This window comes from Saccopteryx leptura, chromosome 1 (assembly GCF_036850995.1).
Source record: "Saccopteryx leptura isolate mSacLep1 chromosome 1, mSacLep1_pri_phased_curated, whole genome shotgun sequence".
NCBI classification, from domain to species: Eukaryota; Metazoa; Chordata; class Mammalia; order Chiroptera; family Emballonuridae; genus Saccopteryx; species Saccopteryx leptura.
The window spans coordinates 324697643-324717599 of record NC_089503.1 but is presented as its reverse complement, the minus strand read 5'-3'; the positions used below and the strand labels follow the sequence as shown (position 1 = coordinate 324717599).

At 37.8% G+C, this 19957-nt stretch overlaps 1 protein-coding gene across 3 annotated transcripts in view; it reads right to left on the bottom strand.

The window, feature by feature from the left end:
- Positions 1 to 12423: 12423 nt before the first annotated feature.
- SIM1 (SIM bHLH transcription factor 1) overlaps positions 12424 to 19957 on the bottom strand; it is a 72999-nt gene continuing 65465 nt past the window's right edge. For all 3 annotated transcript variants that reach the window (XM_066358817.1, XM_066358818.1, XM_066358819.1), the window contains one exon: positions 12424 to 18240. In XM_066358817.1, coding sequence (XP_066214914.1) covers positions 17510 to 18240 — 731 coding nt within the window. In that variant the 3' untranslated portion in view covers positions 12424 to 17509. The remainder of the gene's footprint in view (positions 18241 to 19957) is intronic.

Sequence of the window (19957 nt, the reverse complement as noted above, 5' to 3'; positions counted from 1 at the left end):
AATGAGAATAATGATAATAAGGTTTAGGGGAAGAGCAAACATGAGAATCTATGATAAGGTTCCAGGCTGGTGATAGACCCTCCTCCCTTCATCTGTCACCATGGTGATTAACTTCATGCTTGGAGCACAGTGGTGTTCTTTGTCTATGCTGAGAAATTTATCCACCCAGAAACACTTAGAGCTATGAAGAACACCCTAACAGACTGCACATACTTACATAAATTTAATTTTTTAATCGCTGTTACACTTATTAAAGCTGATAATTTTAGAAATAAAAGAACAACAAAAAAACCCCATGAGGATGGAAAATGGTTTGAAGACATCATTACCCTCAAACTCTACCCCCTCAAAGAGTTTTATTCATTGATGACATCTTTCTTCAGAGCACTAAAGAGCAGAGGAAACAATGGCAAGCAAGTCCCACTTTTTCTTTATTTCCCTCACTTTTCCTTCAGGATGGCTTCCTGTCCACCACTGGTGGGAGGCTACCTCGGGACTTCATGCCAAATGATATCAGGACAGTTAGAAAATAGTAAATTTCTGTTTCCACTCTAGGCATCAGAACAGCCTATTTTATAGGGGGCTACAGATGCTAAATTATTTGAATCTTCTTTCAGATGTTCCTAATTTACATTGTCTGTGGCAAATAAAAAGATAAGTACAATCCATATTGCAAATGCATCTTACTATAATAAATCTATAGCCTTCTTTCCCTGGGTCTTCTCCATCTCATGGAATTTATATTGCCATCATAATAATGTCAGAGCCACACTATGAATATCTTCCTGCTAATTATGCCTAGTTTTTAAAACAGTGCCCATTTATGAAGACAGTATTATGGTATTCTTGATTATACCCTAAATAATTCTGTAAACATAAAACATGCTGAATAATATTGGAATTCCACTAAAGAACTGCAATAAAAATAAAACTACCACATACATTCCAACATTTTTTCTTTTTACAAAGAATGCCTTTGATGAGACACTATGTCCTTTAAAACTCTCTGAACTAGAAAATCCATAAATATTAATTCTGATTGTCAGTTTAATACTAGAAAGAGAAATTACAGAATGTAGCTCAAAGAATAATACCAAAATAATAATGATGATGATAATCATAGTACTAATCATAACAATATTTAATGAGTACTAATTATTGAGTATTAATTATGTCCTAGGTACTATGCTTCCATGCTTTGAAGACTTGAAAAAATTGACATGTCAGGGTTACCACTTGTAGCACTCCAGCCTGCTGGGAATTACCATTGTCCTGTGGAAAAAACCTACTCAACACACAAACTTGTGTCAAGAGGAACAGGGGGAGGCCTGCCAAGGGAGGCTAAGAAGACTCCTGAATTTCATTCTTCCTTAGCTTTTACTGATCAGAAGCAGAACAGAGGTAACAAGATTATAAGGGAGGGAGACCAGGTGATAAGGGGAAAGAATGACTAATGGCCATTTTGCTGACATGGAGAAAGGGCTGATTTGGATCAGTGCATTCTTTTTCTTTTGCTAATTAACAAAAGAGACAATCTAGAACCTCTAGGCTAATTTTCTAAAGCCCTTTCACATGCATTCCTCTGTGTCTGCACAAAGGTCACTCACTCACACAGCTTCTTGGGTGTTTATATCCAAGAGACATTCACTCAGGTCTTTTAACTAAAGTTCCCCAATCCAAGTCATAGAACGTTCAAAGTTAGATGGGTGATTACTTACAGAAGACATGACTTTTTTCATACTTATGCCAATTCTTTAAAACAGGAATCCTTCTTTTCCTCCATTTCATGGTTGAGGACACTGAGATTTGGACAGATCAAGTACTTTGGTCAAGGTTGCATTGCTAGTGTGATAGAGTATGGATTAGCAAGACTGACTTTGAGGTTGTTGGGCAGATAAAATGTATTATGCTCACTTTGTTAAAGAGGCCATCGCCCAGGTGATATTAATGTGTGTTGGAGATCATTGTAACCTGGGGCTTGGTTTTGGGATTAAGCCTTTCCCACCCTTTTTGCTGTAGGGCGGTACAATCCAATCATGCCTCAGAGAAGTGACTTTGTATTAGAGACTACCCTATTTTGTATATTGGATTAAAGGTTGTGAAGCTACACTATAAAATGGGGGCAGAACGGGACTTGGCTCTTGGTTCCTGAGGTTAGCATGAGAGAGCGGAGAGAGTAGAGCCAGCAGCTAAAGGAGGCCACGTGGAGGAGGCCAGGAGAAGCAGCCAAGATGGCGGAGTGCTGAGTGAGATGCCAGTTTGTGTAGAGTTTGTATCTGGGATAAGGAAGAAGATGGGGAACTGAGGAGAAGAAGGCTGGTGAGCTAGAAACCTTTGATTCTAGGAAACTCGGATAAGTCAGTGGCTTTGTGAGCACTGAGTGTGACTGGGTTTTGGAGCCCAGTGTGTATTTTTACTTGCCCGCCGGGTGCAAGGTAGGATTAAAGGCTATGGCCCATCAGTTTTTGGCTCCATGGTTTCTTTACCGACTGTCCGAATCCAATGTGAACCTGCATGTGAATGGCCACGATGGCGGCTCCTGGCCTTACAGAGGTCACATTTAAATTGTTTTGTTTTATTTATTTTTAGATTTTAAAAAAGAGGAAAAAAGCAAAAACAGAAGCAGAAATAGCAGAAAATTTCTTTAATTAGGCTTCCAGCCTATCTTATCAACTCTTCTTTTGTTGTTGTATTGGTTTGGTTTGATTTGATTTTTTGGCATACATGAAAAGACAAAGAAGGCAAACTTAACGTTGGTGGTAAGCAGAATCTCTATAGCTAGAATACATAATCACGTGATGTAAAGGTCCAAGAAATGCGCTCTGATTCAAGGTCAGATGTGTCAGCACACGGGAGAAGCATAAGACTCTGCTGATTGTCTTCCTCATAATGCTCCTAATAATCCAGCCCCGTCTTACTTCACACCCTGTCACTGTGCTCACAGCTTCCCCAGTGGAAGAGTTTCTCAGAAAAGTGGCAGCACCTTCCAAATATAATTTTACAGACCAAAGCAACTGATTGGGCTGTGTGGCATTCTACACTGTTCTTCTGACATTTGAAAACTTTGATTCAGTTTCCAAAGCTTAATATGCATTCAGTTTGGGCAAGTTTATGGTTATGAAGGGTATATCCACACCTGCAGCATGTCTGGGCTGGAGGTGGAGACTGTTACTTCTGTATCTGTGATGGTCAGCTATACCTGTGACATATGTGTGGATCTGGGACAGTCCCACGGTGATGGGAAAGTAGAGGGCTAGATTTAGGGTACTGAACCTAAAAAAGTATTCAATTTCATTTAAATAAACAATCTTAAACATAGTGAACAAAATTAATGATTCAGATACACACATGCTAAGGACACAGAAACATGAATTTACTCACTTTGACATACAAAAAGACAAATCAAATTTCCCTGTAATTTAAGTTTTAAAATCAAATGCTATAAAAAACTGAAAGCCTAATAGCTTCATTAAAAACTACATTTTTCCCTACACAATTACCTCAAATGATGATTATACATATATCATATTATATGTTTATAAATAAGTGATCTGGCAACTTCTATATAAAGCAATTTGAAATTGCATGAATAGTCTCTGTGTTACCTCACCCCTCCCCAGACATTAACGCAGACAAAATCTTACACCTGACAAAAAGAAAATGACTGCATGTGCCTCAAAGACAATGAATGGGAGACACTAGCAGAGATCTGTACAAAATAATTTTCTGATCAATTATAACTTATTAAATAAGACTTGGTCTGAAATGAATACAATTGGGGTACACTATTTTTTTAACATTGAAAATGTTTGTATTTTCCCATTCTTCACAGATTCTTTTCTCCAGGGAATAAATAAAAAAGGAAATCCAGTTCAATTTATTTCCTCCAATATAGCACACTAGGACTTCCTCATTTAAACTGCAGATGATGTCCCCTCTAGTCTCCTCCTCCCCTGAGCCTGCGTCGAGGAAGACTCTCAATGTATGCTCAGCCACCAGCTACCACAAGTCACTTAAGTAAACACCTTGGTGAAAGCAATTGCATGGTCTGAATACCATCAACTGACACTTCTATTCAGTGACCCTCTCAGGTCTCAGAAATGGTCTTTTCAAATTCCGGGTCTTGAGGTATTGATTTCAATCAGCAGCTTTTCCTAAGAGCATCATTTCAAAAATAGCCCTGTCACAATTTCTACTATCTCATCTTAGTTTCATCTGGGCTTTGTATTCCTATTTGAAACCATCCAGTGAGATGACACCAGAGGGTTTTACTGAGACATCGATTCAACTTCATGCATAGGCAATAGAATATATTTTCCTGTATATGAGAAAACATTAATATTTAAGTTTGATGGTGGAAGGTTTCAGGTATAAATGGTCCAGTTACTTTTTTCCTTTTCCAGTAGAAAGAAAAATCCCAAATTAGACCACTCTTATCATTAAAATTCTCAAGCTTATTGCTAAACTTAACTGGCAACTCAACTGATTAGCATCAAGTCTACCCTTTCAGGACACCTTTGGAATAAGTTTAAAAGAAAAAAAAGTCCAAAAAGATGTGTGGCATGTGTGCCTCTGACAATCTAGTTGATGCTAAGTTTTTCTCAAGTTGTCCTAAGGTATCTAACAAATGTTTATTTAATGACAGTGATCTAAAGAAGGATGACATCCATCATGTAACTTTACAGTAAGAATGTGGAGGTTCTGAGTCACCCATAATCTTACCTGTTAAAAATTTCTTGGACTGCTCTGATAACCTTCCCATAACATAAGCTAAAGTGAGATTATTTTTCTATTTCAAAGGAAATAGCAAAGAACCTAATCTTAATTACTTTCTACGCTCTAGTCACTGTAATAAATATGTCCTTTCATTTCATCTTTACATAGGCCCCTTGAGAAAGGAATATCACATTGCACAAACAAAGGAACAACTGATACGAGGGACCTATCCACATCATCAGGGATTTGAATCAAATTGGGATTTGAATCCAGGTCTTCGGAGCACAAATACAGGCATTCAGATATGGTTTTAGCATTTACTATGTACCAGGTGCTATGTGAGGTAAGGGGTACTTACAACTGAACAGTATATGTATGGGTCCTGCTCTCAAAGAACCCCTATTCAAATAGAAACCAACAAGACAAAAAGATCACAACTGAAAATATGGAAGAAAAAGTCCAAAGTTAAACATTAGCACACTGAACACAGAGTATATTAAACAATATTTGATTGAACAGGTTTTGGCCAGGAATATAAGGATGCTTCAACCTTAAGAAAGAATGTTTCAAATTAGGAAATCAGGAAAGAAATGTATTATCATCTTGAATGCCAAAAGGCATTTAATAAAAATGAATATCTGTTATTGATATTTAGAAACTTACTAATATAGAAAAAATAAAAGGAATAATTACAAATACTGGAATATAAATATTATCATCTACCCAGAAAACCCAAAGAAATCAACTAAAAACTATTAGAAATAGCAAAAGTTAAATCAAAGATAATTAAAATGATATAAGTGTACAAAAAGTAAGCATTTTCCTAAACACTATAAATTCCAAATTAGAAAAAAAGTTTTTTTTAAAAGATCCACATGTTGGCAGTTCATAAAATTATTGAGTACCTAGGAATAAAGTCAAGAAATACAAAAGACCCATATGAAACAGGATATAAAACTTTATTAAAAAACAAGAATATAATCTTATAATCTTATATACTATTGGGGGAGAGTCCACTTTTACAATGTCTTTGGAGGGCAATTTGATAGTATTTATCAAAATTGAAGATACCCTTTGAGGCCCTGGCCTGTTGGCTCAGTGGTAGAGCGTCGGCCTGGCGTGTGGAAGTCCCGGGTTCGATTCCCGGCCAGGGCACACAGGAGAAGCGCCCATCTGCTTCTCCACCCCTCCCCCTCTCCTTCCTCTCTGTCTCTCTCTTCCCCTCCCATAGCCAAGGCTCCATTGGAGCAGAGATGGCCCAGGCACTATGGATGGCTCCATGGCTTCTGCCTCAGGCACTAGAATGGGTCTGGTTGCAACAGAGCAACACCCGGATGGGCAGAGCATTGCCCCCTGGTGGGCGTGCCTGGTGGAATCTGGTCGGGCGCATGTGGGAGTCTGTCTGACTGCCTCCCCGTTTCCAGCTTCAGAAAAATACACACAAAAAAGAAGATACCCTTTGACCCAACAATTTTACTTCCAGGAAACTGCTCTGCTGAAATTCAGTCACAGATTCAAAATTATTTACTTGTGAAGATGTTTATTTTATGTATATACGTATATAAAACATATACACGTATTTAATGTAAAATAATAAGAATTGGAAAGTAATAGGTGGCTATCAAAACAGGGAATAGATAAGTAAGCCATAGCACATTTATACTATAAAACATCATATATCCTGTAAGTAGAATAAAAGAAATATATAGAAACTAACTTAGAAGGATGTCTATCACACACTGTTGAATAAAAAAAAGTTGAAAAATTATATATATTCTCTTTATTGCTGTACACGTTTCTATTATGTGCCAATTTTTATCCAGCCTATTGTTTCTATAGTTTAATAAAGATCCTACAACTCACAGCACACTCCCTAAATTTTATAACAGAAATATACACCAAATACTGTGAGAGCCCAGAAAGGAAGTGCAAAACTTTCCCAAATGGAATCTGTCTTAGGCATCACAAGAGAGCTCTGCTGACCTGTGGTGGCGCAGTGGATAAAGCGTCGACATGGAAATGCTGAGGTCGCCGGTTCAAAACCCTGGGCTTGCCTGGTCAAGGCACATATGGGAGTTGATGCTTCCAGCTCCTCCCCCCCTTCTCTCTCTCTGTCTCTCCTCTCTCTCTCTCTCTCTCTCTCTCTCTGTCTCTCCCTCTCCTCTCTAAAATGAATGAATAAAAAAAATTAAAAAAAACAAAAAAAACAAGAGAGCTCTGTGCCTTGGAGGATGAAGAGGAATTTTTTCAATAAAATGGCTGTGAAGCATTTCAAAGAGAGAATAGCCCCTAGTGCCAAGCCCCAGGATAGCGAAAAGTCATGGCACATTCCAGGGAGACTGAAAAAACCCATGCAGGAGAAACCTGGGAGGTAGTTTGGGGCTCAGTTGGGAAGCACCTGATGTGACAAGCTAAGGGATTACAATTTCATTCAACCTCACTAGGGATACAGAAGGGCTTTTAAAGTAGATAAATGGCATAAGTTCTTCAGGAAAAGAAAATACCCTGTCGACAGTGTGGGAGATGTATAGCATAGAAATTTGAGAGGAAGAGAGGGATTTGGGAAAGAAAATAAGTAAGTTGAATTTGTGGTGGCATCTCACACAATGACAAGATAAGGTTTAGAGAAAACACTGTTTTTAATGGGTCTGTGTGATATAATACAACTTGGAAATATGGAATATGCATCAAAAATGCAAAAGGAGCATTGAGGCAAGTGAAAGGAAAAGGTGCGTTTGAGAGGGGAGAAGAGACAGGACAGAGGGGCTCACACTCACCATCAGTCAGAACTGCCCCAGGGTGTCACATAGATATCACCTTTTCAGGGTACAAGTAATAGGGGGAAATCGTTAAGATGAATGAACCTGGTCAAGTCTCAAAATCAGAATGTGGAAAGCAAGTTGCTCGCCAGGAAAACAAACAAACAAACAAACAGAAACAAAAACATGTTTATTGAATCCAGAATATTATTTTGGGTAACAGAAGCCCCAGGGAGTTTTTTGATACTGACTATAGACCAAGATAAAATAGTCTGAAATCATCATTATTTGTGAGGGAGCACTTCTTCACTCATCAGAAACATATCTGCCATGTTTCCATCATCTGTCAGGCAGTGTTCTGGGGGCCAGAGCTAGAGGGAACAGAAGGAGAGGGAACAGTCCCAGCATTGAGGGTCTTTGCTGCTGATGAAAGAACCCAAACACATGAGAGAACCTGAGGGAGAATCTGCCAAGTTAGCTAAGAACATCAATATGGAGAGTCAAAGAAAGGGGAGTTCCCAGCCATTGGGACAGCACCAAGGAAAGTGGCGAAGGCGCGGAAGGGCCTCTGGTTCTCCCTCTCCTCCTTCCCCCAGCTGTGAGCCTCTAGAGTGTGGGGCGGCACTTCCCTTCGGTTTGCCAACGACTGGCTGCATGTCAGCACATGCTGGCACTCGGCACTCGGTGAGTTTCAGTGAATTAATTGAGCTCTGACCGGATGATGAATGAGAGGGAAGTGGGAAACAGCCTGACGCTATTCTCTGAGGCTCTTTTCTCTGACACCAACGCCAACATCTAGTGAGCATTTTGCTGTCCGCTGAGGGCTCCCCAGGCGTGGCTCCGTTGCATGCTCACAACAGCTTTCTGAGATGCAAAGCCTTAGCATCCTCATTGGAAAGAGGAAGTCACTGGTTCATAAGAGAAGCAGGCAGAAATAAAAAGGCAAAGAGACAGATATATATTGAGATACTGGGAAGAGGTAACGAGGTAAAGCAGCGCACTCTGGCTTCAACTCAGTGGGATTCAGGTTGCTCTCAGCATTTACAACAGCAGCCATGCTGAGTCGAGAATATCTGAGCAGGGAGTGTTTGTGTGCCTGTGTGTGTGTGTGTGTGTGTGTGTGTACCTGTGTGTGTGTCAAATGAACACCGGTGTATGTAAAAAATCAGAGAGGAGCTGAGTCAAGTCAAAAAGAGAGAGAGGCCCTGGCCGGTTGGTTCAGTGGTAGAACGTCGGCCTGGCGGGCAGAAGTCCCGGGTTTAATTCCCGGCCAGGGCACACAGGAGAAGCGTCCATCTGCTTCTCCACCCCTCCCCCTCTCCTTCCTCTCTGTCTCTCTCTTCCCCTCCCACAGCGAGGCTCCATTGGAGCAAAGATGGCCGGGGCGCTGGGGATGGCTCCTTGGCCTCTGCCCCAGGCGCTAGAATGGCTCTGGTCACAACAGAGCGACGCCCCGGAGAGGCAGAGCATCGCCCCCTGGTGGGCAGAGCGTCGCCCCCTGGTGGGTGTGCCGGGTGGATCCAGATCGGGTGCATGCGGGAGTCTGTCTGACTGTCTCCCCGTTTCCAGCTTCAGAAAAATACAAAAGAGAGAGAGAGAGAGAAGAGAGGAGGGTAAGCAGGTGAACGGAGCTGTGAAAGGTTTTTAGACAGGGAATGACCAGAGGCATCAGGACTTGGACACATAAAGACAAAATTTGACACCTAATCTCAATCTCTTCCTTATAAAAAATGCCATAGATTTGATGGCAAGAGTTGTTAATTCTTGTAACTGTGAGGGAGGCACAATGGTTATATTGTATATACTTCTTTGTTAAAGTCCTCATTTAGGGATGGTTACTCAAGTAACATGACATGATGTCTGCAGGATGGTATGAGCTTGAAAAAACAAGTAAAAATTTGCAGCAAGGCATTATGTCATAAAATCTCTAAAGGAGACCTGGAGACCTGGCCATAGACCAACCCAGGGGTTATGAAAGAGTGGTAGAATTCTCTAGCCATCTTATTTCCTTCTGAGGACATTAAATGGACCAATAGCAGTATTCATGAAAGAAAAATGAATTTCAAGTATAAAATATACTGTCTTAAATTAAAAGATACCTCCTATATATGTTAATTTTATTCAGAAAAAAATCAGTCAATTATATAGCAGATGTAGGTATTTAAGCAAAGTACACTGGTGATTGCAAGATGTATTCAAGTTGTGCAAAAATTTGCTAGCCTTCCCACCTCTTCTCCTCCCCAACCTGAAAAAATTTTTCTTACCTATTGATGACCTTCAATTATGACCTTGCAAATTCTGATTAAAAATGTGTCTCTAACCTTATAAATTAAAAAAAATAGGTTTAGCATGGCACCATAGACAAACTCTGTCTAGCCTGACTAATGGGGCATGTGACTAACACAAGGGCTAAAAGTAGAAATCAGAAATGTGGAAAGCCCTGAATAATGAACCACAATTATTGTCTGGATGATTCTTTTCACATTAGATCCCAATTACCTATTTCCAAGTGAACTCTGGAGATCTCACCCATAAAAAGACTTTTTGGGTTGCGTTCAGTTTATTTTAAATATATATACACACACACACACACACATACACACACACACATATACACACAAAGACACAAAACAAAGCTATCAGAAAATCCTCCCCAGAAACTGAGAATGACTTCCTTATGTCTCGGGAGATACTGCCAAGATTCCCTTTAAGGTTTACTTAGATGGCACTCGAGTAAGATTCCCATATGGAATTACTCCCCACACAGGAGCCTGACCTGGGGGAAGCTGAACAAAGCAGAGATTATTTACAAACTCTCAAAGCAGGGGCTGTCTTACATTTCCCCCATTCTGGATCTGATTCCATCAGTAAATGCAGTACATATTAAGTTATAAGGCATAATTATAGAAAAGCCGAGAAGTGCTACAGAAGATACAGAAGATCAACCCTCCTTACACCATGAGGCAGAGGCCAAGGCAGCCGAATGCTGGATGGGCTGCCTGCATGGCTGGCACCCATGAGTTACCACCACCACTGAGGCAGCCAGAGATGATTGATCCCAGCAGGCTCATGCCAATTCCTAAAGACATCTTATAGGAATCAGCTGTGTTCTGAGGGCGGGCAGCCTTCCTGTCAAATAACGTTCAGGCAGTTGCAATAGCCCCAGAAGCTCAACCCACAAAGTACCCTCAAACCCAGGGCCTTAACTAATGCAAGCAATACCAACATACCAGTTATTGGTGGAGTGGGATTTGGTTGGTTTTTATCCAAAGAGGGAAAAAAAAAAAAAGATTTCCATGACACAAAAGAGTATTTAAGGACTATCATGAAAAAGGTAATACTTTGTTTTGGCCATCCTAAAAATGGTAGGTAAAAACATTGTATAGTTGTATTTTGTTAATTAAGAAAGCCTCAAAAATTTTTTCAAGTATGATGGGAATTGTTTTAGGTTAATTTGCCTATAGCTTTTCATGCCTTAGACTTTTCTTGGTTTCATGGGCATACAAAAGAGACATCATACCACTCATTTAGTAGGAGGGCGAAATACTGTGTAAGGGAGCAGCAGGCTTGGCCTCAGCATCCTGGGGCTGGTCATCCATGTCTGTGTGATGGGGAGAAATAGCAACCCAGCCCTGAAACCACTCATGGGGCTCCTGGAGCCTCCATCAATTGGATTAAGTGATCTCTTGCTACAGCCACTATTTAGACAATGTTAATTTTTAAATTATTATTATAGAAAGAAGGCAGAATGAAGTAAAATAAAGCTTTGGAGTAAATCTGCCTGGGTTCAAACTTCATCTTCACCACTTACTAGCTGTGCCACTAAGTCCCGTAACCACTGATCTCGCTTTCCTCATTATTGAGATGGAGCATATCGGTATGTCCTCCGTGATGCTCTCTACTGAGACTTCAGTGACGGCCTGAGCTTGGTTTAGTGCCTGGCACAGTCTGACTCAATAAGTGCTTGTCATTTTTATGACTATCTAAAGAATTTACTCTTTCAAAGCATATAAAGAAAATCAAAGACCCTTTGTTTGTGCTTTCCTATAACATCCTACAATAAGAGTCTTGGTATCTTTCCCATTGGGGGCATGTAAAAGATATTCCATAAAGTTTATGGATTAAACTGAAAGTACAGTTATTCTGGAGTATAAAGTAGGTGAAAATTTTATTTTTAGAAGCAAAAGCACTAATATAAATATTTAAAGAATCATGTTAGAAAAAATCTGAAAAATGCTGTGATATTAATGGCAATGATATTTTTATGCAGCTTTGCCAAAAACCGTTATGAAACATAAACAATATTTCTGATGAACAAAAAATATATTGTGTTGGTTGAATTGACCAAATTGACCATTTCTAGAGTATATCAAGGAAAGTCAGAAGTCTCTGGAGAAAAAAAAGGTGGGTGCTATGAAAATGCTTAAGAGAAAACCATCTGACAATCTATGTTTGTTTGACCCTAATTCATCATTTTAAATGTAAAATAATACTTTAAGTTATAAAATAAAAATTATTCAAGATGTGTTTTTAATTTGCTTTTGAATGACAGCAAAGTAAATAACCTCAATATTATGTTTTTGTTTCCCTTGGGCATTAAAAATTTCTTGCTTTATTTTAGCAAAGTGCCGACCAAAAAAGTACTGCTTAAGATGTTCCAATGAAAAACTGAGAAAATCTCCAGTGTCTAGTAAAAATTAGACTCATCATTTAATTGTTACTGTGCATATATGTGACATTCGATTGTTAGGTCTCTTAAAGCGTGTGTGTGTGTGTGTGTGTGTGTGTGTGTGTGTGTGTGTGTGTGTGTGTTAACCATTCCAACAGAATCTGGCAGAAAAAGAGTCCTATTTCTTTGCTGTTCTAAATCTGCTGGTTGACAGTGTGTTTTGTCTTACAAAGATTTTTTTCTCAATGAATAATTCAGACTCAAAGTGCATATCGGTAGCTATATTTAAAACCAAAAAATTCATCACATAATAAATACATTTTATGCACATGTTAACTTCGAATTTACTTCAGAAAGCTATTTACAATATAAATAATTATAAATGGAAACACTTTGCAAGATATCATTGACATAGCTAATATTTTCTACTTTACATTCCAAAGTAAAAGTTCAAATTACAGATTTATACTACGATGTCACTAAAAACTTTACATTGCAAGATGGTATTTGAAATATTGGCAATCAGTATCTTCTTTCACAAATATAATCCTTTTTATACCATGTCAGTCAAAAAACAAACATAAAATATTTTATCTTTTTTGAAGTGCCTACTCATATGTTTCATTTTTTTTTGAAATATGTCCCCTTTGGAAAATAAAGAAAAAAGTTACAGTACTTCTAAAATCTTCACGCCATTTCATTTCTTTTGAAATGTAAACACTCCAGGGTTGTTGGGTATAAATTCAATTGTGATTAAATGTGTTCCAGATCAGCAAATTAGGACAAATTTTCTACTATATAGGTTTATGAAAGCAAAGCCCCATGCAGCAAAATTATAATCATTAAAACTATAAATGTTTGGTTTAAAATTATTCATTAGGATTTCTTATATGAACCATCAGTTTTTAAGGAGCACAGCAGAATACAGTCTTGTTTCTCGCTTTACCATTGCATGTGTGTGTTTGTGTGTTAATACATATATGTAAATATATGTAATACACACATACAGCCTTTCTGCACACAACTTAGAGAAGGAACTCTGAACAGACCCCTATTTGGATGTGAGCACAATCTCACTTTTTGAGTGAAGGACTACCCGTACAATTCTTGTGCATAAGAAATGCGTACCCCACATGGATATTCCCCCCAAGAACGTTTTTTATGTAAGATATCCTTTCCATATGTTCATAGCTATTCTGTCATTCATTTAAAGTTTAGAATGATAATGAATGTTTTATCCACAGTGCATTTCCCAGTAAGAACTAACCAATAAATTTAACTGTATTAGAGTCAAATTCCTATTTGAAAATACTGACATTTACATAAAATTTGAACCACTTACTTAGAAACCATAGGATTTACATTCTTCATTAAGTCATTTAGAAAACAGAATGTATGTCTATGTGATTTGCGTGAACTGGGGAGTCAGATCTGGGCATTCAAAATCCTTAAATTAAAGATAGTGTATTTACAGTGTAAGCTATCCACTGGGCCAGGTAAGTGACCCGAAAATGGTGAAGTTCTCAGTTTTTCAAATATCACTCCATCACTTCCAAATTCTACTAGTACCAAGAGAATTTCATTGAACACCTTAATAATGTCCTTCTCTTGAAAAAGAGAGAGCTATAAAATATTATACCTGTATACAGAATGTCTCTTTAGCTGTAGTGTCTTCTATCAAACTTAGTTGGTCTAGGTCTTGGGTGGGTGGGTAGGTGGGTGGGGAAACCTTTATTTTTATTTTAAAGTATCTATGCATATTTTCCAAATGGTTTTTTATTGAATCAATCTTCACCACCACCCCCCATTTTAAAAGAAAAGAAAAAAATATGAGAATATTATCCTTTTCAGGAAGATCCCATTAAAGCTTATTTTAAGTGGATTCTCTGCCCAGAAGCATCATGTGGCAGCTGGGTATAGAGAAAAATTAAGAATACTACACAATAGAAATAGTCTAACTCCCATAAAATAAAATCAGAAAAGAATGAGTGGGTTTACTGAAGGCAAATCATTTATTGCATCCTGTTCTTTTCTGAATGTCCCATCAGCACTGTTTCCTCTTATCCTATTGATATATATAAGGCAGTTACAGTTGAGAAAAGCTGGTCTGTTATATTCAACATAGGATGTCAAAAGATGGAGCTGAAGCACACCTATGTGTCTGACCTGTGGTGACTGTGACAAGAATATTTTGCATCCAAAAATAAAATGTCAAATCTGTATGTTCTCAATAGCAGAGTTCACAAAATTTTTCAGAGAAAGACAGGGGATATATTGATTTCTTTGGTCACTTTTTAAAGTTAGGTAGGGCAGGCAAGTAAAATGGGCAGTAAAGATACTCTTACTATTACTAGAAAGCATGAGCTTAGTTTCACCTAATGAATTGCCTCATACTGTAAGAGCAATTGGATAGAGCACATTGCTACGACTCCCTAAGGTGATATAAAAATCATACCTCTCTCTCCATTTTAATCAAGTATCATGATTCTCAGGATTTAACAAAGTTATGGAAATCAAGGATCAAAACTAAAGCCAATATAAGTTTAATTTTAACTGATTAAGTTATTGGAAACATACATATTTTATATCCCATATTTTAAAAAGACACAGATGACATCTTCATTATGAGGCAATATGTTCCTGCACAGAACAAAAGAGTGTAGGTTGTAAATATATTTAAACATGTCTGCGTGTACAGTATATTAAAAAGATACCTTGCCTTAAACTGTCTCAACTTATCTTGGAACATTTTGTAATAATCATGCCACATTGCAAAAAATATAAGCTATATAATACTGTGAGCCTGTAAGGCAGTGTAAGTAATACAATAAATATGCTACTATAAAATTATTGACTTATAAAATAAATAGTTTGTATTTAAAACTGGGTCAATCTATCAAAAATTTTAATTAAAATGTAATTTAGTTAATTCTGTCCTCACTTAAAAGATATTGGTCATACCATTTAAAAGATCATTATTCCTTCTAATTACCCCCTATTTGTAAAATTTATAATTTATTTCTTTCCTCAATTAACTATCTTCTATATTAATTTTCCACTGAAACTTCTTTATTGACATTCTTTTCTTTCCTATCAGTTCATTTTCCTTGATTCTTAAGATGCTATTTCCTTTATAGTCTCTGTCTCTGACCTTTTCGTAGAATGTATATACATCAGTAAACCACATCTATATAGATTTCCTTTCCAAAACAGACCATATTCTTCAGATATTTGTGTCTGTAAACCATTTATCCATTTACAGAAGTCTGCAAAACCTTTAGCATTCCTAAAAACTTACTTCATGTTGCAAAATGATCAAAAATTTATTTTAAGTATTCCAGGAGCTTCTCATAAATATTTTTTCCCAAAATTACTGAATACTTTTGCTTGTATAGTTCAAAATTTAGTTTTCATTGTTTGAACTTTTTTGAAAATATATATAACCACTAACTTTCTCACTTACTTGCACTTTTTTCCATTTACAGCACATTGTTTCATACCCAAGATATAATTATTAACTTTATGTAGCCATTTCCTCATGTGCAAACAACCCAGTATTCCCCTCTCAGATTAGCATCATTCAGATTGTCACCTACCTATGGATTGCCAAATAACTGTGTCATATGATGAAAATATAGTAGTAATCCCTGAGTGTTCAATATCACGGTATCTTTAAAATTATAAGTCAATTTCTTCCAATACATTCCCTCTGAATATGGCAAGAGTTTCAGGTGTGGGACTCCTAGGAAACATTAGCTATGAAACTTCTTTAATCACCTATGTCACTTTGCTTTGATTACTAGGGAATAGTACCTTAAATAAATCTTATTTTTCTCCTCCCTTATCAGTTTCTACCATCTACATACTGGCTGAACTAGAAAGTTGTCTGTCTGTAACTATACACGCTTAAAAGAGTCCATGCACCTGCTTAAATGATAAAGTGTCTAGACCTCTATATGAGTACAGAAAAGCCAGAATGATCAGTTTCAACAACTTTATCACTTAATGATTAAAAAGTTCAGTTCTGCTGCACCACCAAACTCCGGAGCCGTGGAACTCCAGAACTGCCATCCAGACAAAGAAACTAGGGCCCAGGAGATGTGAGTGGTACATCTATGTTCCCAAAATAAGTTATAGGCAGGGTCAGAACCAGAACCGAGAGATCTTGGCATCTAGTCTGCTGGTCTTTCTACTGTTTCACATGAACTTAAGACCAAGTTTTGTTTTTGTTGTTTACAAACAATAAAAATATGAATACTTTGCCTGTTCCTTCAGTCAAAGTACTACTCTTGCCTTTTTAATCCCTTGTCTATCAGCTTCAGCTTTTATCTTAAGACTCTCTCCTGAGGCTTTCCACATGTTGTCACATTTGCACATCTGTGCTTTGAAATGTTTTCAAACACATAACTGCTATCATGTAGCACTTCACTGGTTTCCCTTAGCTTTTGTACTTATTAGCCTTTTTTCTTGAATTGGTTTGAAATTTTTATTTGGTTGGTTTTATGAGCCCCAAATATGTTGATTCCATATTTTGAACCTTAAATTATTTTTTTTGAGATATTATTTCATTTCTCTCTGCCTCTGACCTATCTTCACTAACTATTTCCAATTGGGCACTCTTAAGTTTTTGATGTATGTCTCAACATCTCTGTACTTTCACTTAGAAAAACCCTTACTGATATGTCAATGTGATCCTGTTCCCTGTCTAACTCAAAAGTAAGGTAAAAAATCACCACTTCCTGATTGCTTATAATGGATACCAGGTGAAAACTCATTCTTATACCATATCCATAACCATTTCCCTAATTTATACCTGAACGAAATGAGCTAGCTGCTTAGAAACACAGAAAGGAAAACAGTTTACAAGACGCATCTCTCTCTTTCTTAGTTAACTTGGGAATGAAAATTTCTTTAAGAATCCTAACGTTCTAAGGTTAAGGAAAGTTACTCATTTGGGGTATATTTATGGTACATAATCTATATGTCTGCACATAAAGTATAGATAGCGGTCTGTGTTGTGTGAGGTTCACTGGTTCATCACAGCACAATGTTGTCATCCATCAGTCCTTTCATGTGGCGTATATGCTCACTTAAGCCACACAAGTATTTTCTATTCAAAATTTATCTATTCGGTTCCCATATAATTAGAGGGGAAATTTGTGTATTCACTTCAGCTCCATTATCTGTGAAAAACCTTGAATGCTAGTGCTGTTTTCTTTGATTTCAAAGGAACACATGTGAAACACCAAGTAACTTAAAAATTATCCTCTCTAACAATCTGTAGCATAGTAAATCCTGGTCATGGGGCACTAAACTATAAATATGTTTCAGAGATCCTTAAAGAACAAAATATTTTAGAAAAACATCAGCTTCCATTGGTTATTATAACAGATGTTCCCTTGTGTCCTTGTGCTGGGTCTGACTGCATCCTTAGATGGGAAGTTACATCAAAGTGTGAGCCATTACAGCCCAAGGAATAGTTTCTAATGGTTTCGCTGTCATATAAGTGCTCCAAGGCATATCCAGTTAATGTGTAAGCATGCTTATCAAAATACTGCCGGTGAGAGCCAAAGCAGTTTGGAGAGACGGTGGGATGGTCTCCCGCTGTCTGGTGAGGAGACATATCCGAATGGAGATAGTCTTTAGCTAGGATCAAACTGGATTTTGAAATGCGATCCGAACTGGGACTGCTTATCCGAGACAGTGCAGTGGGACTGTTGTCATAGTCATTTTCATGGGGGCTCAGCATCTTTCCCTCTCTCTGCTGGATGTGGTCACATGGTGAAGTGTTAGCAAGAGTGGAGCCAGGACAGACTTCGTTTGTCGGTGGGGGCTGTTGGTAGTTTGCAAAACAGAGGGAGTGCTTTTTCCCGGCTCCATTAATGGAAGCCAGTTGGTCTGGGGGTGCTTTCCTTAGCTGCAATCTGTTCTCTTCTTCTTTAATCATTTGCTGGGTAGCTCTTATCAGAGTTTCAATTTTGCTAGGTTCATGCGGACTATTTTGATACTGCTCAGTGCGATAGCGGTCACCTGATTCGCTGGCAGAGCCGGGGTCTGGAGAACTGACCACGCTATCTTCATCCCAATGGCCTCGCCCTGGAAAAAATAAAAAGTAAAAGGTAAGTTTTCTCAAAATTCACCCCCCAAAATGTAAGTGTATTTCTTTTTAAAACAAACATTATATTCTTCATCTTTAATAGATGCAGCAATATTTGAAACAGACAGGCTCACATGGTAGATAGAGGGTCAAAGTATTGTTCTGGAATTCATCGTTCTGTGGCTTTTAAGTGCAGATGAAGTTTGTAACATGTTTTTTATAAGGTAAACCTTGTTCATAGGTTGTGAATGCCAATTAGCAAACAGGTGAAGTGTGTTTGTATTTCATGTATGCATATCATTGGACCTGTCTGGCTGTAAATTATAAAAAATGCATAGCTTTAGTTTATGTTATTTTCTAGAAAAGTGTCATGTTAAATTAATGCTTAGAAAATGCTTTCAATGGGTTTTGGGAAGACAATGATATAAGCTGGGTTATTTCCTCAATTCCAAATAAATCACTTGAAATGCCAATATTGCTAAATATATCTTAAGCAGAGTTACAAAAAAACTTTAATGTAATTTTTAAAGTGAGTGTTAATACATACACATTGATATAGATGTATATGTGTAGATGTGTGCATGGATATGTGTATGTCTTGTCCCAATCAAAAATATAAATATAGCCTTCTCAAATCTAGTGGTAAAAATCTCAGTTTTACACATAATCATATAATAACTTGTATCTGAAATAAGATAAAGATAAATAAAAATTTTAAATGGTAATAAAACTCAATCTGAACCAAAGAGAGAGCTCTAATATGCAGGAATAGTGCATCCAAAATACATTTCATGAATTAAATAATTCTCCAAGAAGTCTGAAGTCAGTATAAAAGAAAAAAGAGAAACAGGAAGGGACGCATGACCATTGTGAACTGCTGAGCGCAGCAGAGAAGCCCTGGATCGCGTGATCCGTTGCTTTCCTTTTCCCTTCTCTCCTTATTTTATTTTTAATATTTTCTTCGAAACCGTGTATGGTAAGCCAGGATTTTCACTTCGCTCCATTCTTTGGCAAGCCATTGCCATTTGCCCTGGGCTTCTATTACCAGTCTACCAAAGTAGAGAAACTCAAAGTAAAAAGAGAAAAATAAAAATCAAAACCAGAAAATTAAAATCATAGAAGGCAGGCAGTGCTGGGTGGCATCTGACAAAAGCCGTTATGGGTGAGTACATCACCGTCTAGAACATTGCTCACCCTAAAGACGCAGCAAGAAGAATAATAATATCAGGGCCACTGAATCAATTTTAATGTCATTGACATTTAGTGAAATAAGAAGGGTTTCAAAGACCTGTCTGGACCCAAGTTTGAAATGGACAGAATGGGTTCCTTGACCAGTTTTCTTTCAAATGAATGAAGGATAGCATTAGTAGCACTGACAGCTTGCCCTTCAGTGCCCATTTCTGTGTGTTCAAACAGCCCTGTCATAGCCTCAGGTGAAAATCTCTGGGTACTCCACATCTCTCTTGGTCCTTTACTCACAGGGGTCCTTGTGGGTTGCCACAATAAGGATGAAAGGTGGCAATTAATGGCATTTAATGTCTGGAGGGCCATAAAGGTTAAACTTCCTGTGATGTGAGTGATAGTCCATAAAACAAAGGCCGCCCTAGAATGCCAACAGAACCCTGGGGGAAAACGCAGCGAGATGTGCCCCCAAACCAATTAAGCCCACATCTGAAGCATGAGAATACCAAGAAAACAATACACACAAAAATTAAA